The 23036-nt window shown below is 44.1% G+C and overlaps 1 protein-coding gene across 2 annotated transcripts in view; it reads right to left on the reverse strand.

The window, feature by feature from the left end:
- Positions 1–252: 252 nt before the first annotated feature.
- CCDC34 (coiled-coil domain containing 34) overlaps positions 253–23036 on the reverse strand; it is an 85034-nt gene continuing 62250 nt past the window's right edge. The window contains exons 5-7 of one of the 2 annotated variants that reach the window (XM_075325496.1): positions 8734–8892; positions 7690–7831; positions 253–1145 (exon numbers count right to left, since the gene is read on the reverse strand). In XM_075325496.1, coding sequence (XP_075181611.1) covers positions 928–1145; positions 7690–7831; positions 8734–8892 — 519 coding nt within the window. In that variant the 3' untranslated portion in view covers positions 253–927. The remainder of the gene's footprint in view (positions 1146–7689; positions 7832–8733; positions 8893–23036) is intronic. The other variant, XM_075325497.1, reaches the window with a different exon arrangement.

Consider the following 23036-nt stretch of genomic DNA (forward strand, 5'->3'; position numbering starts at 1 on the left):
CACGTGACGTTGTTACATGTGAGCCCTGCATCCTATCAGCAGCGGCTATACTCTCCCTGCCTTCAGACTATCGAACAACAGGGGGCAGTGAAATCAGTGCTGCTTGCCCACATCCTATTGATGTTTGATATGTCTGAAGGTGATTAGAGTAAAGCTAGCAGTATTTGGGTGCAGGGCACACGTGACATGTCATGTGAGCCCCTGGAGAATGAGTGCCGACACCGCTGGAACGGCACTGGCACTGAAGGGGCATACAAGTATTGCTATTTTAACAGGGGGGGGGGGATTAAATTGAGAAGGGGTTATCCAAGTGTTTGACAACCCATTTAATAGCAATGTTGCTTGTGTTTACCAATACTTTGCAGTTTTAAATATTTTTTATTAGGATGATAATCTTAACTGTACGAAGTTGGAGGATGTTGGGGAACGGACAATAGAAGACTGTGTAAAGTGCTAAACTTAAACATCAGTATTGCACATTACATGGTTATGATGAGGAGTGGTTCATTGCTATTGCGTCTATTTGGATACACTAACAGGGTTCCTGTAGTTGAAGCCTACGCAGCTCAGAAGGTTTCCTATTCACCTCAATCAGCTGTAAAGACTTGATTTTTAGCGTTTTTGACCTAATAACTGGTTTGTTTAATGCGGTTGCTGAGACAATTATAACCACTTACTTTGCATAACAAAAGATATCTATTCTATGCATTCATTTAAAGGGAACTGTCCATAAATTGTCAATAAAACATTTTACTATTTAGAACTGTTTAAACACTAGTAAACGTGATGTTAAAAATAGCCAATTCTAATGAGGTTTCCTCCAAAAATAGAATAAGCCCAAATACTGTAGATTTTTTTGTTTTTTTTTTTGTTTTTTTAATCAACCCCCTCAATTTATATATTTTGGTTATTTTCCAGATGTTGTGTTTATCTTCTAAACATCCCTCCACCAACTTGAAGATTGTCCTTTGGCTTTAAGACAATGGCCATGCTGGATCTGTGTAACTGGTGTGATACTGGTCTCTTTCTATTCTTGCCAGACGAGTTTTTGGGAGCCTCCTTTGGCTGTGGCGGCATGGGGATAGGTTTCCAAGGAATGGGGTTATAAAATCCTGGAGTAGGATAGGAACTTCCATCATAATAACCTAAAAAAAATAAAGTACGTAAGAATAAATTGTATGAAAACTTTTCTAGAAGACTTGACAATAAAATGTGCAATGGTTTATTTTCTCTGTGGTAGCGTTGCTTGGAAATTAAACACTGAGCTCAACATGGTTCACTGGAGATTTCAGTTTTGGTACACCATTACTAAATTGTGCATCATAGGAGACAGCCATTTCCCTATATATTGCAATATCATGGTTTTGTAGTATATTGTAGAAGCGATCACACAGGACTAAAAAAAATACAATTAAGTAAAATTTAAAAAAAATCTCTATCCATCCATCCATCCTTCCCCTCTGTCCGTCCCATTCAGCCGTCCTTCCCCTCTGTCCGTCCCATTCAGCCGTCCTTCCCCTCTGTCCGTCCCATTCAGCCGTCCTTCCCCTCTGTCCGTCCCATTCAGACGTCCTTCACCTCTGTCCGTCCCATTCAGACGTCCTTCCCCTCTGTCCGTCCCATTCAGCCGTCCGTCCGTCCGTCCGTGCCTTCCGTCCGTCCCTCCAGCCTTCCGTCCGTCCCTCCAGCCTTCCGTCCGTCCCTCCAGCCTTCCGTCCGTCCCTCCAGCCTTCCGTCCGTCCCTCCAGCCTTCCGTCCGTCCGTCCCTCCAGCCTTCCGTCCGTCCGTCCCTCCAGCCTTCCGTCCGTCCGTCCCTCCAGCCTTCCGTCCGTCCGTCCCTCCAGCCTTCCGTCCGTCCCTCCAGCCTTCCGTCCGTCCCTCCAGCCTTCCGTCCGTCCCTCCAGCCTTCCGTCCGTCCGTCCGTCCAGCCTTCCGTCCGTCCGTCCGTCCAGCCTTCCGTCCGTCCGTCCGTCCAGCCTTCCGTCCGTCCGTCCGTCCAGCCTTCCGTCCGTCCGTCCGTCCAGCCTTCCGTCCGTCCGTCCAGCCTTCCGTCCGTCCGTCCAGCCTTCCGTCCGTCCGTCCAGCCTTCCGTCCGTCCGTCCAGCCTTCCGTCCGTCCGTCCAGCCTTCCGTCCGTCCGTCCGTCCAGCCTTCCGTCCGTCCGTCCAGCCTTCCGTCCGTCCGTCCAGCCTTCCGTCCGTCCAGCCAGCCTTCCGTCCGTCCAGCCAGCCTTCCGTCCGTCCAGCCAGCCTACGCAACTGGACTTACCCCCAGTTCTGATGCTTTTCAATACAATAAAAAAAATAAATAAAAATGTCATAAGGAACCAAAAATGGTAGAGATAAAAATGTCAGTTCCTTGAACAAAAAAAAAAAAAAAACAAAAAAAAAAAAAAAAAAACAACAGTCACAGCACTCAAGAGAAAATTAAAATTATGGATTTCAATATTTTTTTTTTTTTTTTTAATTATGGAAAAGTTTTGGTATCCCCGTACTCGTCTTAACCTGGAGAACTATGCCGCCAGATGATAATTTACTCAGCAATGAATGGTGTAAAAACAAATGGCAGAACTTTCTACAATTTTAGCGCATTTTTTCTTTTAGTACATTACATGGTAAAAAGCATGCTGCCGCCTCAAAACTATAATCAAAGTTGCAAAAAAAAGAAAAAAAAAAAAGTTAAAATTCAAAAATTAAAAGCTCCCTGGTGATTAAGGGTATGTGCGCATGTGTGCGTATTACATGCAGTTAAGCTGCGTTCTGCACCGCAGCGTAACTGCATGCGTCCTTCGTCCCCTGCACAATCTATGGAGATTGTGCAGGGGCCGTGCGCACGTGGCATGTTAGAACGCAGCGATTCGGCTGCTTGCCGAATCGCTGCGTTCTAAGAAGTGACATGTCACTTCTTTCGTGCATTCTGCATGCTGTCTATAGGGAGAGGCAGCATGCAGAGCGCACGAATCTGCCGGCACCATGCGCTTCAGAATGCAGCTTTTCAGCTGCGCTCTGAAGCGCACATTTTCGGTGCGGTGCAGAGCGCACACGTGCGCACATAGCCTAAGGAGTCTACCTGAGCACCCCAGGGTAGGTGCCGGCCTGTGATAAAGTGCAGATAACTCGTGGTAAGGAGTTGGTGACGTATTGCCACCTAGTTTTCTGTTCAGCATGGGTAAACTACACGTGCGCCAGGAAAGATAGAAATGGAAAAACGTGCACAGCATTAATCTGCAAACAGCCTTGTGTAATCCCCATCAGTTCTCTCTTCTTACATATAAGCCATTGTTTGGCAAGGAATCATCAGTAAGCCTCATCTGCATGATTTATTTATATTGTCTCTCTATGTCTTTCAACGAACCACGAAGGTTATCTGCCAACCACGAGTGCAAGTGTGACAAATATACACGTCTTAGCAAGAGTCAAACCCAGACCCCGCGAGCCCAGGGAGCCAGAGTACCTGACCTCTGACTATCCGCCATCCAGGAGTACTGATGCCTAGACAGCGGTTGACAGCAGGAATGTGTGAGACTCACAATGTCAGTGTGTTTCACCCACGAGGACACGGCACCAAACACTTCTCAGCAGACCCGACTGTAAGCTCTGGCATATGTTATGCACAGGGCTGGGGGGAGTGTTTGAGACGCCAATGGAAACTGTCAGCACTTTATGAGCTTCCAACAAAGGTATGAAAAGCATGCCTGGCCTGTCTCCACTCCAGAAAGCCAGTAAATGTATCTACCATGCAGAAAACACCAACGCTTGTAAAACTTTAAATGGAAAAATCATTGTACATTTGTTTTTATGCTTGTAAAGAAAAAAATGGAAACATTGTTTTATAAGAAAATTGGATATATTTACTGCAACAACACAATGATATAATATAAATTCTAAGTTGTTCACCTTATTAATATCTAAAGGTTCAAGTAGGTAACGTGCAATCACCAGATGCGTCTTGTGACTTCTTGGAGATCGCACAAAGCAACCACACACATCCCCATTCATACAACTGGACATACTGAAGGCAAGAGAGCTGTTTTATCTGCGATTGTTCACAGGGTGGACGATGATTGGGAACCTGTGTGTGATCTAAACAGCCTGCACTTTAGTAATTGCCACATTTAAATGTCCCTTATAGGGGTTGCCCAATTCCACGAATTCCTGGACCCCGTGTGCTGTTTTTTTTTGTTTTTTTTTTTTTTAATAAGAAACAAACCATGCTTTATTCACAGTCCCCGAGTCTAGTGCAGAGTCTCCGCGGGTGCTCCAGGTGACTAATATTGGCTGCAGCGCTGATGTCAACTCAATCAACAGCTCTAAGGTTATGTGCGCGCACTGCAGTTTTGTTTCTCCAGCGAAAAATGCACCTCTGGACGAGAAAACGCATAAAAAAGCAAGCTATTTTGATGCGATCTAGGTGCGTTATTGCCGTGTTTTTTCCCATGCGTTTTTTCACTATATTCAATATTTTTTTTTTTCCATATTCTCCTTTTTTTTGCACCCAAAACTGCAGGCAAAAAAGAAACAACATGCGCACAGCCTTTCTGATAGACTTTCCTGGGGGAGGTCATACATGCAGTTTAGGACCACAAACTCCACCCAAAACTGCACCAAAAAAAGCAGCGTGTGCACAAAGCCTAAGGGTGTATTCTGTATACATGGGCAGAGCCACTGCGCTCACCGTTTGGCTGCAGCACTGACGTCACAATCGTTCACCGGGAGCAGCGGCAGAGACCTAGCAGTGGATCTGGGAGAGTAAAAAGCGTTATTTTAATTTTATTTATTTTTTTTTAACAAACTACACCTGGGAACTGAGATTTTCGGAATGGGAACAACCCCTTTTAACAGATCATCTGCATGTAGTAGAAAAACAGAAGCATCAGAATGAAGGTAAGTCAGATTGTTTCTATAAGTTGGACTCAGCGTAACATTCAAATACTCTTTACATATAAGTGAATAAATATTATAATAATGCCACATTTTTTCATCAATTGATAGGGTGAGGCGAGAATCTGCCATCATTTAATTTATGTTGGCATTCCTATCATTGGCTACTATTCGTGGTCACAGCTGATCGTTATGGAAGGAGTTGCGGCACATCTCAATTCAAGTAATTCAGGTTATGATGCATTTCCCGAAGCTGCTGCTGTTCAAGGATCGTGGCCATAAATATGGGAGGGATGGCATAATCAAGTGAGATTTAATAAATACTGTATATTCCTTTGATTTAAATTAGGCAGCCACTGATCTGCAGAGTTTCTCAACTCTAGTCACCAAGTTCCTAGAGCAGGTAACACTTTAAAGCACCACTGCAGCAATTTCCCCCTCCCCTTCCCCCTGCTGGAGTGATGCTTTAAATGCAAACCTTCATTGGGGATTTGTGACCACTTGCTTGCGTCAGTGTTTCATGGAGTGAGTCAGAGGTCACAATTTATTACAAGTCTATGAGAGCCACATTCTGGCTTTCATAGGCTATGTGCGCACATTGCGTTCTGTGCAGTGCGGAAAAGAACGCACCCTCTAACACTGTAAACAATGCGTTTGTCAAAAAACAATGCATCTTAAACGCATGCATTTTGGATGCATTTTGCATGCGTTTTGGATGCATTTTTAGCAGTGCGGTCCCATGGCAATTGAGCTCTGCTACAAGCCGGCTGACAGCAAGACACAGACAGTGGCGCGATGAGAATGAACTTCACCCAACTTCAATGTCATGTCGCGGCTGTGTCTCGCGTCCTGATTAGCGGTCACCCGTGAAGGATTCAACAGTGACCACTAATCCCCTGAGTGTTTGAAGTGAGCAGCGTGATCAGCGGTACCATCACTCAGGTTACCAGCAGCCACAGCTGTAATCCTCCACCTGAGAGTGGGGAGCCGCGGGTAACCTGAGTGACGGCACCGCTGATCACTTCAGTCACTCGGGCGACTTGCTGTCACAGTTGGAGGATCCAGCGGTGGTCGCGGGTAACCCGAGTGACGTCATCGCTGATCGTGCTGCTCACTTCAGTCACTGTGTGGAGCTGACAGAGAGTGGTCTGGCCTGTGGCTGCTCCTGTCAGCTTCATGTAGCAGAGCTGAGAGCATCGTGGGATGTCGTGTGGATTACTTCGGACCTGGATGGGTGTTTAGGGATTAATAAAGTGGTAAAAGAGGGGGGTTTTTTTGTCTTTTATTCCAAATAAAGGATTTTTTCGGGTGTATGTGTTTATTTTCTTTAACTTAAAGGTTAATCATGGAAGGTATCTCGGGCAGAAGCCTTCCATTATTAACATAGGACTTAGTGGCAGCTATGGGCTGCTGCCATAACTCTTTATTACCCTGATTGCTACCGCACCAGGGCAATTCGGGATGAGCTGGGTAAAGTCCCAGGACTGTCGCATCTAATGGCTGCGGCAATTCCGGGTGGCTGCTGGCTTATATAGTTAGGCTGGGGGGCTCCCCATAACGTGGAGCTCCCCATCCTGAGAATACCAGCCTTCAGCCGTGTGGCTTTACCCTGGCTGGTATCAAAATTGGGGGGACCGCACAAGGTTTTGTTTTTTTTTATTTATTTATTTTACTGCACGATATAGACCCGCCCACCGGCGGCTGTGATTGGTTGCAGTGAGACAGCTGTCACTCAGCGTGGGGGTGTGTCTGACTGCAACCAATCATAGGCGCCGGAGGGCGGGGAAAGCAGGGAATACGAGATGGAATAATGAGTGGCCAGCACTTTTAAAAGAGGAAAAGCCGATGGAGCTTTGTGACAGCCGTGCAGCACCGTGCTGGTGATCGGGGGATCGGTGAGTTTGAGAGATGGGGAGAGACCGACCGACGGACAGAGAGAGAGACCGACAGACAGAGGGAGATTGACCGACATCAACAGAAAGAGACTGAAAAGACCTGCGTTTTGCTTGTCAAAAAAGCATGCTGAACGCAACAAAAATGCAGTCCAAGTGCATTTTGGTTGTGTTTTGACCCACATCATTGATTTCAATGGGTGGAGAACACAGCTACAACGCACAAAAGAAGTGACATGCTGCTTTCTTTTTCCGCAGGGACTTTTGGCATCTAAAACGCCGCATTTAAAAAACACAGCGTGCGCATTGTATTTTCGGACTTCTCAGACTTTGCTGGGGAAGCAGAACGCATGCAATTTGGCACTGAAATGCTGCAGTTCAAAACGCAGCGTTAATGTGAGAAAAACCGCCACGTGCGCACATAGCCATAGAGATGCATTGAACGCTTATGAGAGAACTTCTGATTTCCAGCCAGTAGGAAGTTATGGCACCAGATAGCACCATGGGACTTGAGTAGCACCAATAAACAGGCAGATAAGTAAAAGTCCAAGGGCAGGGAATTTATACTTAAAACAACACTCCAGCACTGGAAAAAAAAATGCTGGAGTAGTGCTTTAAAGGGATATTCTCAACATTTAAAGTTATTACCTATTCACAGAATAGAAGAGAATATGCAAATCGTTTGAGGTCCGACCCTTTGGACCACCACTAATCTCAAGAACAGGGCTCTGAAATGCTCCGTCAAAATACAGCCATTGCTGAGCGCCACCATTCATTCTCCATGTACTGTTCTTGCCATCACCGGCAGTTTTGTAGAGGATGAATGCAGGCGGTCACACCCATGTGCGGCCTCTGCTCTCTTCTGAACGGGCAGATCAGAGACAGCTTGTCACGATACAAGTCCTGTGTAATACAGACCTGTTAATTTCCCATTGACATATCCATAGCTGTTCAGTGTTGGCCGTGGCTTGTGTTTTGCCTGTTCCAACCACTCCTTGAACATCCTCTCTGCCTTCTCCTTCTTCTCTTGTTGCTCAGCAAAACGTTTGTCTTCTTTATCCTACAAAGAAACACATGAGATACCAATTCCATCTGCCCCTTTCCCATCTCCATCAGATCTGCTGAATAATGGGGAGTGTAAATAAAGCAGCCGACATGTTGTAGACCTCTCATTCAGAAAGCCGGATCCAACTCATGGCACCACGTAAGGCCAGCAATGGATGCTAGTGAGAGGTGTAGTCTCTGCAATCTGCAGGGTCAGGTCTGTTTCTAATCACTGCACAGTTCATTAAAACCATGTAGGCTTCTCTGCAATCTCCCTCAAGGCCTTATACCGCAGTGCGGTTTCTTATTTACCCTGTTACAAATGCTCCATAAATGTGTTCATGGAACTTATTAATATCCCTTGTATTTCCAGGAGGGATGGTGAATTCATGGTCATAAGAATGTGCTGTACACACAAAAAGTAAATAAAAAAAGAAGAATGGGCCTTCCGGAAGGACTACTGCCGTCACCACCATGAAAATTGCATTTTAATTAGAGCTTGAGGGCCTTTCCTCATGGGCCATGCTACCTGCTCAGCAAGAAATTCATTCAGGGAAACAAACTAGTGACGAGTAATTATCTTCACGTATGTGAAGTAACATATTCAGGATACAATGTTACATGAGTGCATGATGTTCCTCCTCAAACACAAAGGCGCCCCTAATTGTAAGAGAGGAATGGCTGGGATGGGAGTATGCCCAAACATGATAAAAAGGTTCTGACCCAAGAAGGGCTGACGCATATGACCAGAAATCACACAAGTGGAATTTTTTTTTCAGGATCGGTTCATCAGTAGGAGATCGGTGGGCGTCCAACTTCTGGGACCCTCAATGATCAGCATTGAAAAGAGCAGAGGGTTCCCCAAGCTCTGGTACCCCAATATTTGAAGTCTACCATTGGACATCACATGATACAGACCTTTTGCCTCTTCTTCCTCTCTTGCTCCTCTTCTTTTTTCTTGTTCAGCCATTCTTCGTATCTCTCTTTGCTCTTCTCTTCTATTAAATGTTTCTGCTGTTCTTCCAACTCTTTCTCTTGCTTCTCATTCTGAAGTTTTTGTTCCTTCTCTTTCCTTTCCTGAAGGAGTAAGAAAAACATCATTACTTCCATTGTGAAGCTGACAGCTTTCAACCCCAAACAGAAAAGATCATCTCCGTTTTTTCAGGAATGTTTAAATATATCCTACAGCTAAAAATAGGTGGAAATTGTATGGCACGCAAGCAGACATACAGAACCAGCAATATAAAGATGGAAGCCAACATGCTGAGAACATGAAACTCCAACTCCTCGGCAAAGCAGGATTCTCCAAGATCAGGTTTGCGTCTAATCTATCAACTACACAAAATAATGTGATGTGGAAATCCTACTTAAAGGGGCAGTCTGAGCAATGAATGTGTCCTCCACCACCATCGGCCAATTGCAGCGAGTCCTGCATCCCACAAACAAATAATTTTGCTGAGAGATTTTCCTTACAACAGTTACTGCGGGGACATGTAATATTACATTAGTCATTTAGATGAACGTCCACCATTTACAGGGGATCTGTCTGAAACGTCTGCGCCCACAATTCATTGATATGAGTGTCTAACCCCTTAAAAGGTAAAGAGATCAACTTATGACTCCAGCAACGAGAAATCATGTGTTTAATTTCTGTATATGTGTCTGGAAGTGCATTGGGGCTTGACAAAGCACTTACAACTCCCTATGTATGACAGCATGAGGCTGAGCAGACCAAGGGCCACTTTGGTCCAGAAACACATTACCTGTACCTGTCTTGTAACAGTTTTTTTTGCTATGTTTGCTTAAGCAGCAGGACTTCTTATTGCTTGCACTACAATGTCACACACAAGGCAGTCCGGAATATCCCCTCCTCTGACACCTCACGGTCAAGGTACAATCTCTATTGAGAGCCTTGTGTGGGTGGGGGTTAGCTCTCAGCTCTGCTGCATTGCTAAATCTAAAGTTTCTGATTGTGTCAGAACGGCTGCAGCCAGTAATCTAAGTGATACATCATTGGATTCAGGATCTCTTTGCCTACATTATGCTGTTCTCAGATGAGGTATCAAAAATCTGCTGACAGATACCTTTTAAAAGATTTTTAGGGTCATCTCCTTTAGGGAATTGGTTTTTTTATTACTTGAATGAAATTTTTTGCAATTGGGTTTCATTAAATAATTTGCACTATACTTACACAGGCTCTTTGTGTCCCTGCACATTCAACTTTGATGTAGTCTGTGTTATAAGTTAGCTCAAAAAGAAAGAAAGAAAAAAAAAAAAAAAAGGTTGCAGACTCCAGGTCAGACCGCCATAGCAGATTGACGGATTCTCAGTTAATTCATTTTCAGGGGGCTGCTGAACAATATTTGTAACTACAATTACAAAGGGGAAAAAAAAGTCCCCAAAAGGTGGGCAACTTAACGAATATGGTGTGGGGGTGACATTGTGACTTTTTAGGGTATTGTGGTTTAGGCAGTGTTTAACACTTCAGTATTATTTAGGTTATTTTGGCACCTAAGTGTAACTGTTTTCCAGACTTCCCAGCTTTAGTAGCTCATTTTGTATTGTCCTAGACTAGGGATCCTAAACCGGTGGCTCGGGCGCTACCCGTGGCTCGTGGGGCTATGATGTGTGTCTTGCGGCTGCCTGCCAACTTGGCACCAGGTCTAGCAAACTGCTATGAAAAGCAGGTCCAGAGAAGGTGACATTTATGAGCAGACCCGCACACAAGAGCAGATGTGGATGCCCATATAATGGCCTTGGAAACATAAATTAAGTGAGGACTAAACTGGAGATGGGATGATACTGAAAAACAGAGCAGGTGCTTGAGGCTGGATGCAATAATGTGATCAGAGTGCTTGATGCAAAAATACCAAATGTACGTAATGTGGGATCCCGTAGATGCAAGTATACTGCCCTAATGTGATTTCTGTGGGGAAGCTTTGGCTGTCATACCAATAATGGGGGCTCTGGGTGTCACTACTGCAAGGGGGGAGGGGGAGAAGGGATAAAGGGGAAAGTATGGATGTGGCTCTCAAGGTAAGAAAGGTTGGGGGGATCTCTGCCCTGGACCAATTTTCATCTCTATTGTGCTTTTAGTGATGTTTTGAAGGGTCCAGGTATTAAAGCATACTTCATGAGTGATGCTTTACTGCACTGGAACAGGATCCTTTTTATTTTCCTTAAGTTGATGCTTTTAATACAAGTTGTCATGTGAGACCCAGGAGATCTGGTGCTGGGAGGGGAGTATATGGTGTTTTTCTATTATAGGCATTATAATAGGGATTACTATATTTAAATAGGGGTTGTCCAGGTAGAGGAAACCTCTAACTACTATAACTGTAGGCTTAAATAGGCTGTATGAAATTGCCTCAGAAACAGTAGCTGATTCATAGTATTACAGGTTATTACTAGGGATCAGCGGACCCGTGGAAGTTCAGATTTGCTGGACTCTGCTAGACTTTAGTTAAAAGTTCGGTTCGGACCCAGATTTGACCTGGACAAGGGAACTCGAACTTCTGTGCTAAAAAATGGTCGTAGTAAGGGCTAAGGGGCTGCAAAAGGAAGAAAAATGGGGAAATTGCCCTGCACACAAATGTGAATAGGGAATAAACTTTTAAAAAAAAAAAAAAATATGGCATGGGGTCCCCCCTATTTTTGATAACCAAACAAAGTAAAACACACAGTTAGGGGCTGGAATTCTCGGGTGGGAAGGTCCATGGTTATTTTGCCCTTCCCAGCCTAAAAATAGCAGGCAATAGATTAGCCATGGGGTTAGTAATAGAGGAGGCATCAGGTATCTCCATTACTAACGCAGTAAAAGAACAGTTTACAAAAAAAAACAACACACACTTTATTTGAATAAAGACTTCCCCCACTCTCCCTCATTCACGAATTTATTATTTAATTAAAAAGGAATCCTCACAATTCCCATAATCCAATAGTGTAATGTCCCAAGATGCCTATCGCATCCTATGAAGCTTCGTTCTGAAAACGTTCTCAGAACAAGGCTCCAGAAATCACTTGCGGTCAGCGGCATACCTGGAATTTCTCACGAACATGAGACATTTTGGGCTGCCACTGACTGACAGTGACCTCTGGCGCCTTATTCATTACTATCCCCTAGGCTTGATGCCAGCTGACAATTCACAACTGAAATGAACCCCACAAGTATTACCACGTCATTGCGCCAGAACTGGAGCATCTAATGGATGCACCACTTCAGAGGTGGCTACGGGTTGCTATTTTTAGTCTGGGAAGCGCCCATTAACCATGCTTATTCCCAGCACCCAGCCTGATAAAACCAGCCCCACCTGACTGCTTTACCTTGGTTGGCTATCAAAAATAAGGAGGACCCCACGTGTTTTGGTTTTCATTGTTTTTTATTTAAATAAAATAATTTTTTAAAAACAAACAGAGTGGGATCCCCTCTATTTTTGATAACCAGCCAAGATAAAGCTGACATCTGAGGGTTGCAGCCCGCAGCTAACCTGCGCTGGTTATCAAAAACAGGTGGAAGCCCATGGTTTTTTTCTGTTTGTTTCTTATTATTTTTCACAGCAGCGTACAGGCATTTTTGCATGCCAAATAAAAGCTTGTTGATAGTTGAAAGGCTGCAGTACAGCCACTCTTTATTAGCATACAAAAAGCACCCGAACTAGGACTTTTTTATTTTTTTCTCTTTAAAGTCCATGTACAAGTCCCACACGCCAGGTGTCTGGTAGAACCCTGAGCTTAATCGTTCAGCTTTGCTCATCCCTAGTTATTACAGGACAGTCTCATTCATATTAGCTGTAGTAACAGACCTCACACATGATTAGTATTAGCCCTGTCTCCGGAAACCATTAAACCTTATTTGAAATCAGAAACTATCCCTTTAATATCTGATGCGTATCAAAAAGTCAAAATAGTGGGGAAATTAAAAAAAAAAAAAAAAAAAAATTATGATATAGCTTCAATCAAAGCAATTCCTTGGGGGGGGGGGGGGGGGGGAGAATGTTCTCCCATAAAAAAAAAAAAAAATCACCCTATAAGAATAACTGCCGGATCCGTTGGCATTCCACTATGTAGTAATCAATTTTTGTAGTCTGATGACTGGACAGTTAAAAGAATATGTTATAATTATCCAGGATTGGCGGGATTAACCGGATTTTTTATAATTTAAAAACAAAACAAAAAAAAAACAAAAAACACCAACCAGGTTCCGGCCCGGAATTTATCCTGGATATCTGTCCGGACGTTGATCCCCATACAGTGAAACCTCGCTTAACGAGTAACCCAGTTAACGAGAATTTCGCTTAACAAGCAAGGTTTTCTGTAAATTTGTAACTCTGTTTATGAGAAAGCTTTGCTGAACGAGCAAAATACTCACCGCACACACTTCTGGGTCCGTACATCCACCGCGCTCCAACCCGCTCTTGCAGTCCACACAAACACACACAAGCACGCACCCACACACACACACACACACACACACACACATACAGTATTATGCTCAACTTACCTTCTGTTCCGTTCCATCGCTGGCCTCATGGTTCTTGTAGCTCCCCGGTACATCGCGACGAGGGAGAAATCCTCGTGGCGAACTACAAGATCCAGGAGGCCGGCGATGGAACGGAAGGTAAGGTGAGCATAATATGTGTACCTTCCGTTCCATTGCTGGTCTCCTGGGTCCTGTAGTTCGCCGCTCCAGGCTGTGTATCGGCAACCATAGCGACGAAGCAAGAACTTCCTCTGTCACCGCTACTCAAAGGCAGCGCGCTGACCAATCAGAAGCAAGCATCTCCTGCCTTTAACGTCAGCGCTCTGGCAGCGGACGTTCCTCCCTCGTCGTGATGGTTACCAGATACACGGCCTGTACTAGAGAACAGCAAGTCCCAGGAGACCAGCGATGGAACGGAAGGTAAGGTGAGCATAATATGTGCTTGTGTGTGTTTGTGTGTGTTTGTACTTGTTTGTGTGGAATGGCACAATAGGGGACCAGGATGGGACATTTAACAAGTTGTGGAACGAATTGTCTGCATTGTAATGATTTCCTATGGGAAATCTTGCTTTGCTGAACGAGTAACTTGGTTAACAAGCACACTCCCAGAACGGATTGTTCTCGTTAACCAAGGTTCCACTGTATAAGTCTATGAGGACCAGAATCCGACACTTAAAAATGGTGATAGAGGAGATATGGGCATTAGGGCAAACGCGCTATACTTAGCGTCTCCTGCGCGTTTAACTGCTTCTGGGTCGCTCAGTCTACTTCCAGGGCCACTCATTATTGCTCATGCCACCGGCTGTCCTGGCATCTGTGGTTGGTTGCAGTCAAACAGCACCCCCAGCCTGTGTGAGAGTGTATCTGGCTGCTTGCAATCAAAGACCCTGTCTGCGGGTCACTGTAAATTATTAAAAATAAAAAAAAATTGTCATAGGATCCCCCCATATGATACCCAGCACAAATAAAAGTATACAGCTACAGGCTGCAGCCCCCAGCTCTGTATCAATAAGAGGACCTGCATGAGGTTTGGTTTATTTTGTTTTTTTTATTTACATGAAGGAAGAAGAAAAAAAAAAAAAAAAAAAAAAGGTGTGCGGTCTCCCCAATTTTGATACCAAGCCATGATAAACCTGACAACTGGTATTCTGAGACTGGGGATAGTCACCCATTCTTATTGGGGCCCCCAACCTAAAAATAGCAGCCTGCAGCCACCCAGAATTGTCACCTCCATTAGATGTGACAATCCTAGAACGTAACCTGGCTCTTCCAGATTGCCCTGGTGCAGTGGCTGTGGGAACCTCCAGCTGTGATTGTAAATAACTCATTGAGCGGTTCAGGCTCTACCTGAAGCTCATAGCGGGCGGTCATGTTCTATGGCCACCCACTGACACTTCAGATTTAGCAGAGCTGGGATTGTTGTGGGACCTCGTGTGGATGACATTGGACCTGGGTATTTTGAGGGTTAATAAAGGGGTGAAAGATGGTGGGGGGTTTGTATTTTATTTCAAATAAATGTATTTTTGGGGTGTTTGTGTTTATTTATTTTCAATTATTTTTATCTAGTTAAATAATTTAAAAAAAGAAGGAAAAAAATAGTTGCATGCAGTTTCTCTTCTTTTGATACACTGCCAAGATAAGTGCATGGCTGTGGGCTGCAGCCTGTATCCGTATGCTTAATCTGTGCTGGTTATCATAATATGGCAGAAACCTATGACAATTTTTTTATTTATTTTTACTCGAATCTACAGTGACCCGCAGACAAGGTCTGTGACTGCAAGCAGCCAGACACGCTGTCACACAGGCTGGGGGTGCTGTCTATCTGCAACCAATCACAGATGCCAGGATTGCCGGTGGGTGGGGAAGCAGTAAATATGTATGAGGCTAATGAGTGGTTCCTGAAGAAGAGTGAGCAGCCCGGAAGCAGTTACAGCCTCGCTGGAGACTCGATAACTATTGCTTGCTTTTTTTTTCCTTTATTTTTTAATTTCCCTGGTTACTGGATCTGGATCATTAGCCGGAATTCCCTGAAAACTATGGGCCTGGCACCCAGATACTTTTGAAACCGCACGGATCTGGACTTTTACAGTCCAGGTTCGCCCATCACTACTTAAAATTCTGCACTTATAGGAACCTATTGATAATGGATTAAATTAATTTCACTGGGAATAAAAATATGTTCATTGCTTGAAGCTATTACTCACAAAAACGTACCACATACCAAAACAGAAAAAAAATAAAATAAAATTAAACAGAATATTTTTACCAAACACAGCTAAAGGAAATTAGGTTTTCCTTCGCACAATCCAAGTTCCAAAGGGCACATGTGTATAATTGTCTTTGGATGGCCTATGTGCTACTCTACGCTTCCCTCTCGCCCTCCAGACGGAAAAAGTGAACAAATATACTTTTTCTTTTCTAAGAAATTCATTCAGGTCCATTCATTTAGAGCCGTTGCATGTCTCCGAGTAATCCCTCGCTTCCTTTTTTATTTGTTCTGCTTCTTTACATTTCTGTAGAGCCAGGACAATTTCATGACATTGAGTGACGCTTCAGATTTGCTAATTATACCCTTAGCGAAAGGCCCCACCAGCCTCTTGGAGCCACATTAACTAATAGTTGCACTAGCAGACTGGCTGTTTGCCAGCGGAGATAATTGCATCTCCTTTTATTGTCACATAGCTGTGCGAGGCTCTGGGCCTCATACCTCATCTTCTGCTATGTGGAAACACCTGGTACACTTTATACGCAATCTGAATATATATAAAACAATCTTTCACATACTTTGCAAAAATTTATAGGCAGCACGGTTTCCAAGATGGCTTTTTAGATAAATCACCATAATCCTTTAATCATAGGGATTTAAAACAAATGCCCGACAATTACTCATGCAGTCGGCTCTGGTAAATGATCCCACACGTGAAACACCAGGCTTCTCAATTCCAGGGTATGGAGGGAAGACAATGGGAGGACGGGCGGTATATTTTTTTCCTATCAGTTACTAGTTATTTATGTTCTAAAAATATTCAACTATGATATTATGTTAAATGTAATGTATTGGGCCAACCGATCACATGAAGACCAGTAGACCAGGTACCAAAAGGAGAAAAAGATCGGTGCACACGTGTAAATATGGCCACACATGCTCGCCCACCCTACAGATATTACTAATAGGGATGATTAAATACTTCGATTATTCGGCTTTGCAAATATTTTCCGAATACCTCGCCGCTATTGGACTATTCGATGCGCAATAAAAGTCTATGGGAAGCTCGAATAGTTGTTATTCGGGTTTCCCATAGACTTACATTGCGCATCGAATATTCGCGAATAGTTGAATAGCGGCGAGGTATTCGGAAAATATTCGCGAAGCCGAATAATCGAAGTATTCGATCATCCCTAATTACTCATGCTCGTATGCTCTGAATTATTCTCCTCCTACAACATCTGCCACCCTGGACCCTCCCATAAACATCAGACGGTTGACAAGTTCCACCACCAAGTAACTGAGATCAGCCGACATCTGTGTTCACGCATAGCGTTTTCTTAGCAGTAAAAATCTTTTTTTTTTCCCCAAAATGCAGCAGTTTTGCTTTTCAGTAGAGAAAAATTAAAAACAAAAATGTAATATTCTGCATTAGATTTCGGAATTCTCCTAGCTTTTGCTGATCCTGTGAAAGAAGCTTTTAAATTTGCAGAAAAAGAAAACAATGCAAATCACGTAATGTGCGAACATAGTCTAATAAGGTGAAGGGAGTACAATTTGTTAGGGGGGGATCTAGCAGATTAGTGGGTGAATACACACACACTGCGAAGAACATAGATGTCACCAGGTTCTGGAATATTGTGTTATACAATGAAGGAGCCCCATCTATAACAGGCTGCAAGAAGCTCATGGATCTCCATATCCACCAATTGGAGGAGTAGAGGAGTGGATCACGTGAAAGCCAACATAAAACACACATGCCATGACCAGAGATGTAACTATAATAGGTTGTAATATTACCCGGGCCCTCTAACCTAGGGTACCACAGGTACCCTAGCTTTTGCTTTGGAGCCCATGAGCTTCACGTTACGCCACTGGCCATGAGCACTTCAAGTATATAGATCTGACATACCAATAATCTCCCATTCCACCGATAGGCGCAAAAAGTATCCTTTTAGCCTCCATCCCCCTGGCCTAAAGGCCGCTTTACACGCTGCGATATCATGACCGATATCGCTAGCATGCGTACCCGCCCCCATCAGTTGTGCGACACGGGCAAATTGTTGCCCGTGGCGCACAACATAAGTCAGAACCGTCACACTACTTACCTGACTAGCGACATCGCTGTGACGTTCGTTCGGCGTCACAGTGACATCACTACGCGGCCGCCCAATAAAAAAGGGGGGGCGGAGATGAGCGGGACGAACATCCCGCCCACCTCCTTCCTTCCTCATTGCGGGCGGGACGCAGGTAAGGTGAGGTTCCTCGTTCCTGCGGTGTCACACGTACCGATGTGTGCTGCCGCAGGAACGAGGAAAAACATAGTTACTGCTGCAGCAATGATATTAGAGAATGGACCCCCATGTCACCCATGAGCGATTTTGCACGTTTTTGCAACAATTCAAAATTGCTAATAGGTGTCGCACGCCACTACATCGCTAACGCGGCCGGATGTGCGTCACAAATTCCGTGACCCCAATGAGATTGCTTTAGCGATATTGCAGCATGTAAAGCAGCCTTAAGTCAGTATACCTTTATTTTGCCATGTCAATTCTGTAGTTGAGTATGCAGCCCTTTAGAGAAGAAGCAGGTGACCGACTTTTACCCGCGAAACGTGCACCAGGGCCCCCTCCTGTTTGGAGGCTCTTCCCTGTGGGATTCCTTGGCCTTCCTTTATTGTTTTAGGTATGCAAGTCATTGCTTATTCACCTTTTTTCCCTTCATACTCAATATGATTATTTTATTGTCCACACTTTTCCACCTGCAGTGTGTATAGTCACTATGATTTGTTTAGAACGTTTTCCTGCAGTTTGCACAGCGATTGTGTGCACACTCCTATTGTGGCTTTTTACCATTATCTTTGAGTGTTGGAATCCTTTTAACCTGTCACTAAAGCCCCCGTCACATTTAGCGAATTACCAGCGATCCCGAAAACGATGTGACCTGATAAGGATCGCTGGTAAGTCGCTGGGAGGTTGCGGGTGAGATTTCACACAGTCAGATCTTACCAGCGATGCAGTAACGATACAGGTCGCAGTAGCGACCTGTATAACGATCTCTGCCGTCATTGGGACCCTGTCACACAATGTCAAACATAGCGATGCGTCCTGCCCAGTAGGACATCGCCTTTGAATAAAATGGTCCAGGACATTCAGCAACGACCAGCGACCTCACAGCAGGGGCCAGGTCGTTGCTGGATGTCACACATAACGAGATCGCTAGCAAGATCGCTGTTGCGTCACCAAAACCGTGACTCAGCAGCGATGTCGCATAGTGAGACGTGGCCTTTACAGTTACAATTTCAAATCAGTCCCAGGCATCCCCCAGGGAAATCACACATTTCTACTGCAATCTTTTTCCGTCTTTTACTTGTGATTTATATATGTTTTTTCATGTAAGCATTTGGCACTTTTTCATGTGATTTTTATAATCAATAAATTTATTTAAGCATTAACTCTTTCTGCTCCAGATTTGCATATATTCTTTGAGTTGCTTGTTGCCAGGGATGGATTTTGATCACACGGTCCCTGATTTTTACTAGTATGGATAAACTTTATCCTGTGCTTTAGAGAAGCAGCAGGTTATACCAAAAAAAAAAAAAAAAAAAAAAAATTGCATTAAACTCATCAACTCAGTTTTTCACCCTGACATACACTGGGAGCACAGTGTAAATGCGCGTTAAAGAAGCCTGTCAGCACAAAACGGCTGGTCAAAACAAGCACAGGCGGTCTGTGCACCTTCAAATCTTCCTATAAATCCACATCTGTAATTGAAGTGAGTGGAGGAAGAGATACATTATGGAAAATAAGTATTTGATACACTGCCGATTTTGCAAGTTTTCTCACATACAAAGAATGGAGAAGGCTGTAATTTTTATCGTAGATACACTTCAACTGTGACAGACAGAATAAAAAAAAATCCAGAAAATCACTATTAATTTGTATTTTATTGCATGAAACAAGTATTTCATCACCTACCAATCAGCAAGAATACTTGCTCTCACAGACCTGTTATCTTTCTTTAAGAAGCTCTCCTTCTCTGCATTCATTGTCTGTATTGGGCTAGGTTCACATTTCCGTTGTTTTGCATCAGTCCCAATCCGCCGCTCTGATAAACAACGCAATCCGTTTGGTGGATTCCGTTGTTTCCCATAGACTTATATGAGCGATGGATTGTGACTGATGCTCTTGCGTTGTATCCTCCGCCCGACTGATCAGTCGAGGAACTACTGACCGTCGGGCGGCAGGAACGCAGAGCGCAACGTTTTTGGAGCAGCAGAATCCTTAGGATTTCGCTGCGCATGCTCTCTCGGCAGCCAAACGATCAGCTGATCGGCCGGCTGCTGCGAGCGAACAGCTGATCGGCCGGCTGCTGCAAGCGAACAGCTGATCGGCCGGCTGCTGCAAGCGAACAGCTGATCGGCCGGCTGCTGCAAGCGAACAGCTGATCGGCCGGCTGCTGCGAGCAATCAGCTGATCGGCCGGCTGCTGCGAGCAATCAGCTGATCGGCCGGCTGCTGTGAGCAATCAGCTGATCGGCCGGCTGCTGTGAGCAATCAGCTGATCGCTCTCATTAGCCATCCGCCGGGAGATCATCTGTTCACTCTCAAAAGCCGGCGGCCGGCTATTGTGAACGATCAGCTGATCGTGCTCTCTTTCCCGTTTTACAACGGAGTCAGACAATGAATTCTAATTCTTGTCATCCGTTGTACAACGCATCAGTCACAAGCGTCAAGCAACGCACGTGACTGATGCATAACAACAGAAATGTGAACCTAGCTTTAACTGCACCTGTTTGAGTCCGTTACCTGTATAAAAGACACCTGCCCACACACTTAATCAGAGTCCAACCTCTACACTATGGCTGAGACCAAAGAACTCTCCAAGGACAACAGGGACTAAATTGTAGACCTACAAAAGGCTGGGGATGAGCTACAGGACAAAAGGCAAGCAGCTTGGTGAGAAGGCAACAACTGTTGGCGCAATTATTAGAACATGGAAGAAACGTACACAGTCTGGGGCTCCATGCAAGATCTCGCCACATGGGTAAGGCTGGTCCAGGGAAAAGTCAGTAATCAGCTGAAAAAATGAACGGGAGGACCTGTTCAATGACCTGAAGAGAGCTGGGATTACAGTCTCAAAGATTAGATAGTAACACACTACACCATCATGGATTAAAATCCTTCAGGGCATGAAAGGTTCCACTGCTCACGCCAGGACATGTCGTCCAGGCCCGTTTGAAGTGTGCAAATGAACATCTAGATAAATCAACAGGAGGCACGGGAAAAGGTCAGATGAGAATAAAATAGAACTTTTTGGTATCAACACCACTTGTCGTGTTTGGAGGAAGAAGGATGAGTACACCTCCAATAACACCATCCCAAGCATGAAGTAGGGTGGTGGAAAAATCATAGTTTGGGGGTGCTTTTATGCAAAAGGGGATAGAACAACTGCACCATATTGATGGAAGGATGTATGGGGTCATGTATCACAAGATTCTGGCTAACAACCTCCTTCCCTCAATAAGAGCATTGAAGATGGATCGTGGCTGGTTCTTCCAGCATAACAATGATAGGAAAGACACAGCCAGGGCAATTAAGGAGTGGTACCATAAGAAGCATTTCAAAGAAGGTCCTGGAGTGGCTTAGCCAGTCCCCAAACCTGAAGGCAATACAATATCTTTGGAGGGAGCCCCAAAATCTAAAAGATCTGGAGAAGATCTGTATGGTGGAGTGGGCCAAAATCCCTGCTAGTGTTTGCAAACTTGGTCAAGAACTACAGGAAACATCTGACCTCTGTAATTTCAAACAAAGGATCCTGCACCAAATAGTAAAGTTCTATTTTTCTATTGTATCAAATACTTATTCATTCAATAAAATGCAAATTAAAAATATTAAAAAACAAAAAACCATACAAAGTGATTTTCTGGATTTTTTTTTTTAATTCAATCTGTCACAGTTGAAGTGTACCCATGATAAAAATTACAGACCTATCCAACTTGCAAAATTGGCAGTGTATTAAATACTTAATTTTCCATACTGTAAATGGAAAACAAGTAATTGGGGAAATGCGCAGAAGTACCCAGCTATGCCAGGGGTTCCCGGAGCACCTGTGACTGATTTGAATAGTCATTTTGTGCTGACTCCCTGTATAAGGCCCCGTGCGCACACTACGTTTTTACCCGTGTTTTTTTGCATTTTTGCTGCACAAATTCTTGAGAAAATGGTTGTAACTTTTCTGCAGACATTCCCCAGCAAAACCTATGGAAAAAAAAAAATAGCCGTGCGCACACTGCATTTTTTTCTCTAGAACATTCTTTCTGCAGAATTTCTTGAGAAAAAAAAATGAGCATGTCACTTCTTTTCTGCAGGTACCTGCGTTATTTGCCATAGATAAATGGTAAAAAAACTGCAGGGCCCAACCTGCGGAAAAAAACCCATCAAAAACGTGGTAAAACCGCATGTGTTTTTTCGGTTCGTTATTGGTGCTTTTTTTAATGCAAGTGCGCTAATCTTTCAGGCTCTCAAGAAAAATCCTTTTTATAGTGCGCACAGGGCTATATATTGATAGCAGGGATGGATTTTAGATTCAGTGTCCCTGGCCTGATGTAGAAGTGTGTTTTCTCCAGATTCACCTTTTTTTTCCAAAACGTTTTTTATTGATTTTTCAAATTTGTAAAAACATGACAAGTATCATTGCAAAAGAAGAACATTCGTCTGACAAAATGTGACATAGAGGTGGGTGATACCCCAATTTGGAGTTCCATGTTGCTGTTCGATTTAAGATAGTATACAGTAACATTAAACCAAAACATAGGTAATGAAATATAATATAACATATGCAATACAATTCGTTAAATCTCTGTGTCGTCCCTGAATGATTTCAATTTTGCTAGCGTGTCTTGGTATTCCCAACCGTCTCGTCTCCCCCTCCCGCCAGAGCCCCCTCCTAGGTGATTCTCAGTTTACCCAGGCTGTCCTGGATATCGCTCAGGATATACCACTCCGAGTGAACAAAAGGTGCCATCAGGTTAATTATTTCTCCCTGTGTGAATTGGCTTTCAATAAAATGTCTCCATCTCACAAAAAACTTGGCTGTCAACCCATCTTTATCCCTCTCCGCTTCTAGTTTTTCCCACTTCAGAAGGTTGTGTAGTTCGCCCACAACCTCCTTTATGGATGGGCCCTCCCTTTGAATCCAGTGTTTTAAGATGCAACGCTTAGCTATCATGGCTATGTCATGCATTATTGCGTATTTCCTCTTTTCCTGCGTGCTCGGTCCTCCTCCTACTCCTCCCTCAAAGGAGTGGAAAATCCACACCATTAAGTCTAGTTTGCTGAAAATTCCCCATGTTGACTGGGCAAATAGTCTGACTTGGTTCCAGAACCTAGCGATTGTCTCACATTCCCATAGCCCATGCAGCATATCCGTTTTTTCTTTTTGACACTTAGGACACCACCTATCCCTACCTGGTATGTTGAAACCTATAATGGCCCTATGTAGAATTCTGAATTGAGTGTCTCTCCATCTCTCATTG

The sequence above is a fragment of the Anomaloglossus baeobatrachus genome, chromosome 10, assembly GCF_048569485.1.
Source record: "Anomaloglossus baeobatrachus isolate aAnoBae1 chromosome 10, aAnoBae1.hap1, whole genome shotgun sequence".
Classification (NCBI taxonomy): Eukaryota; Metazoa; Chordata; class Amphibia; order Anura; family Aromobatidae; genus Anomaloglossus; species Anomaloglossus baeobatrachus.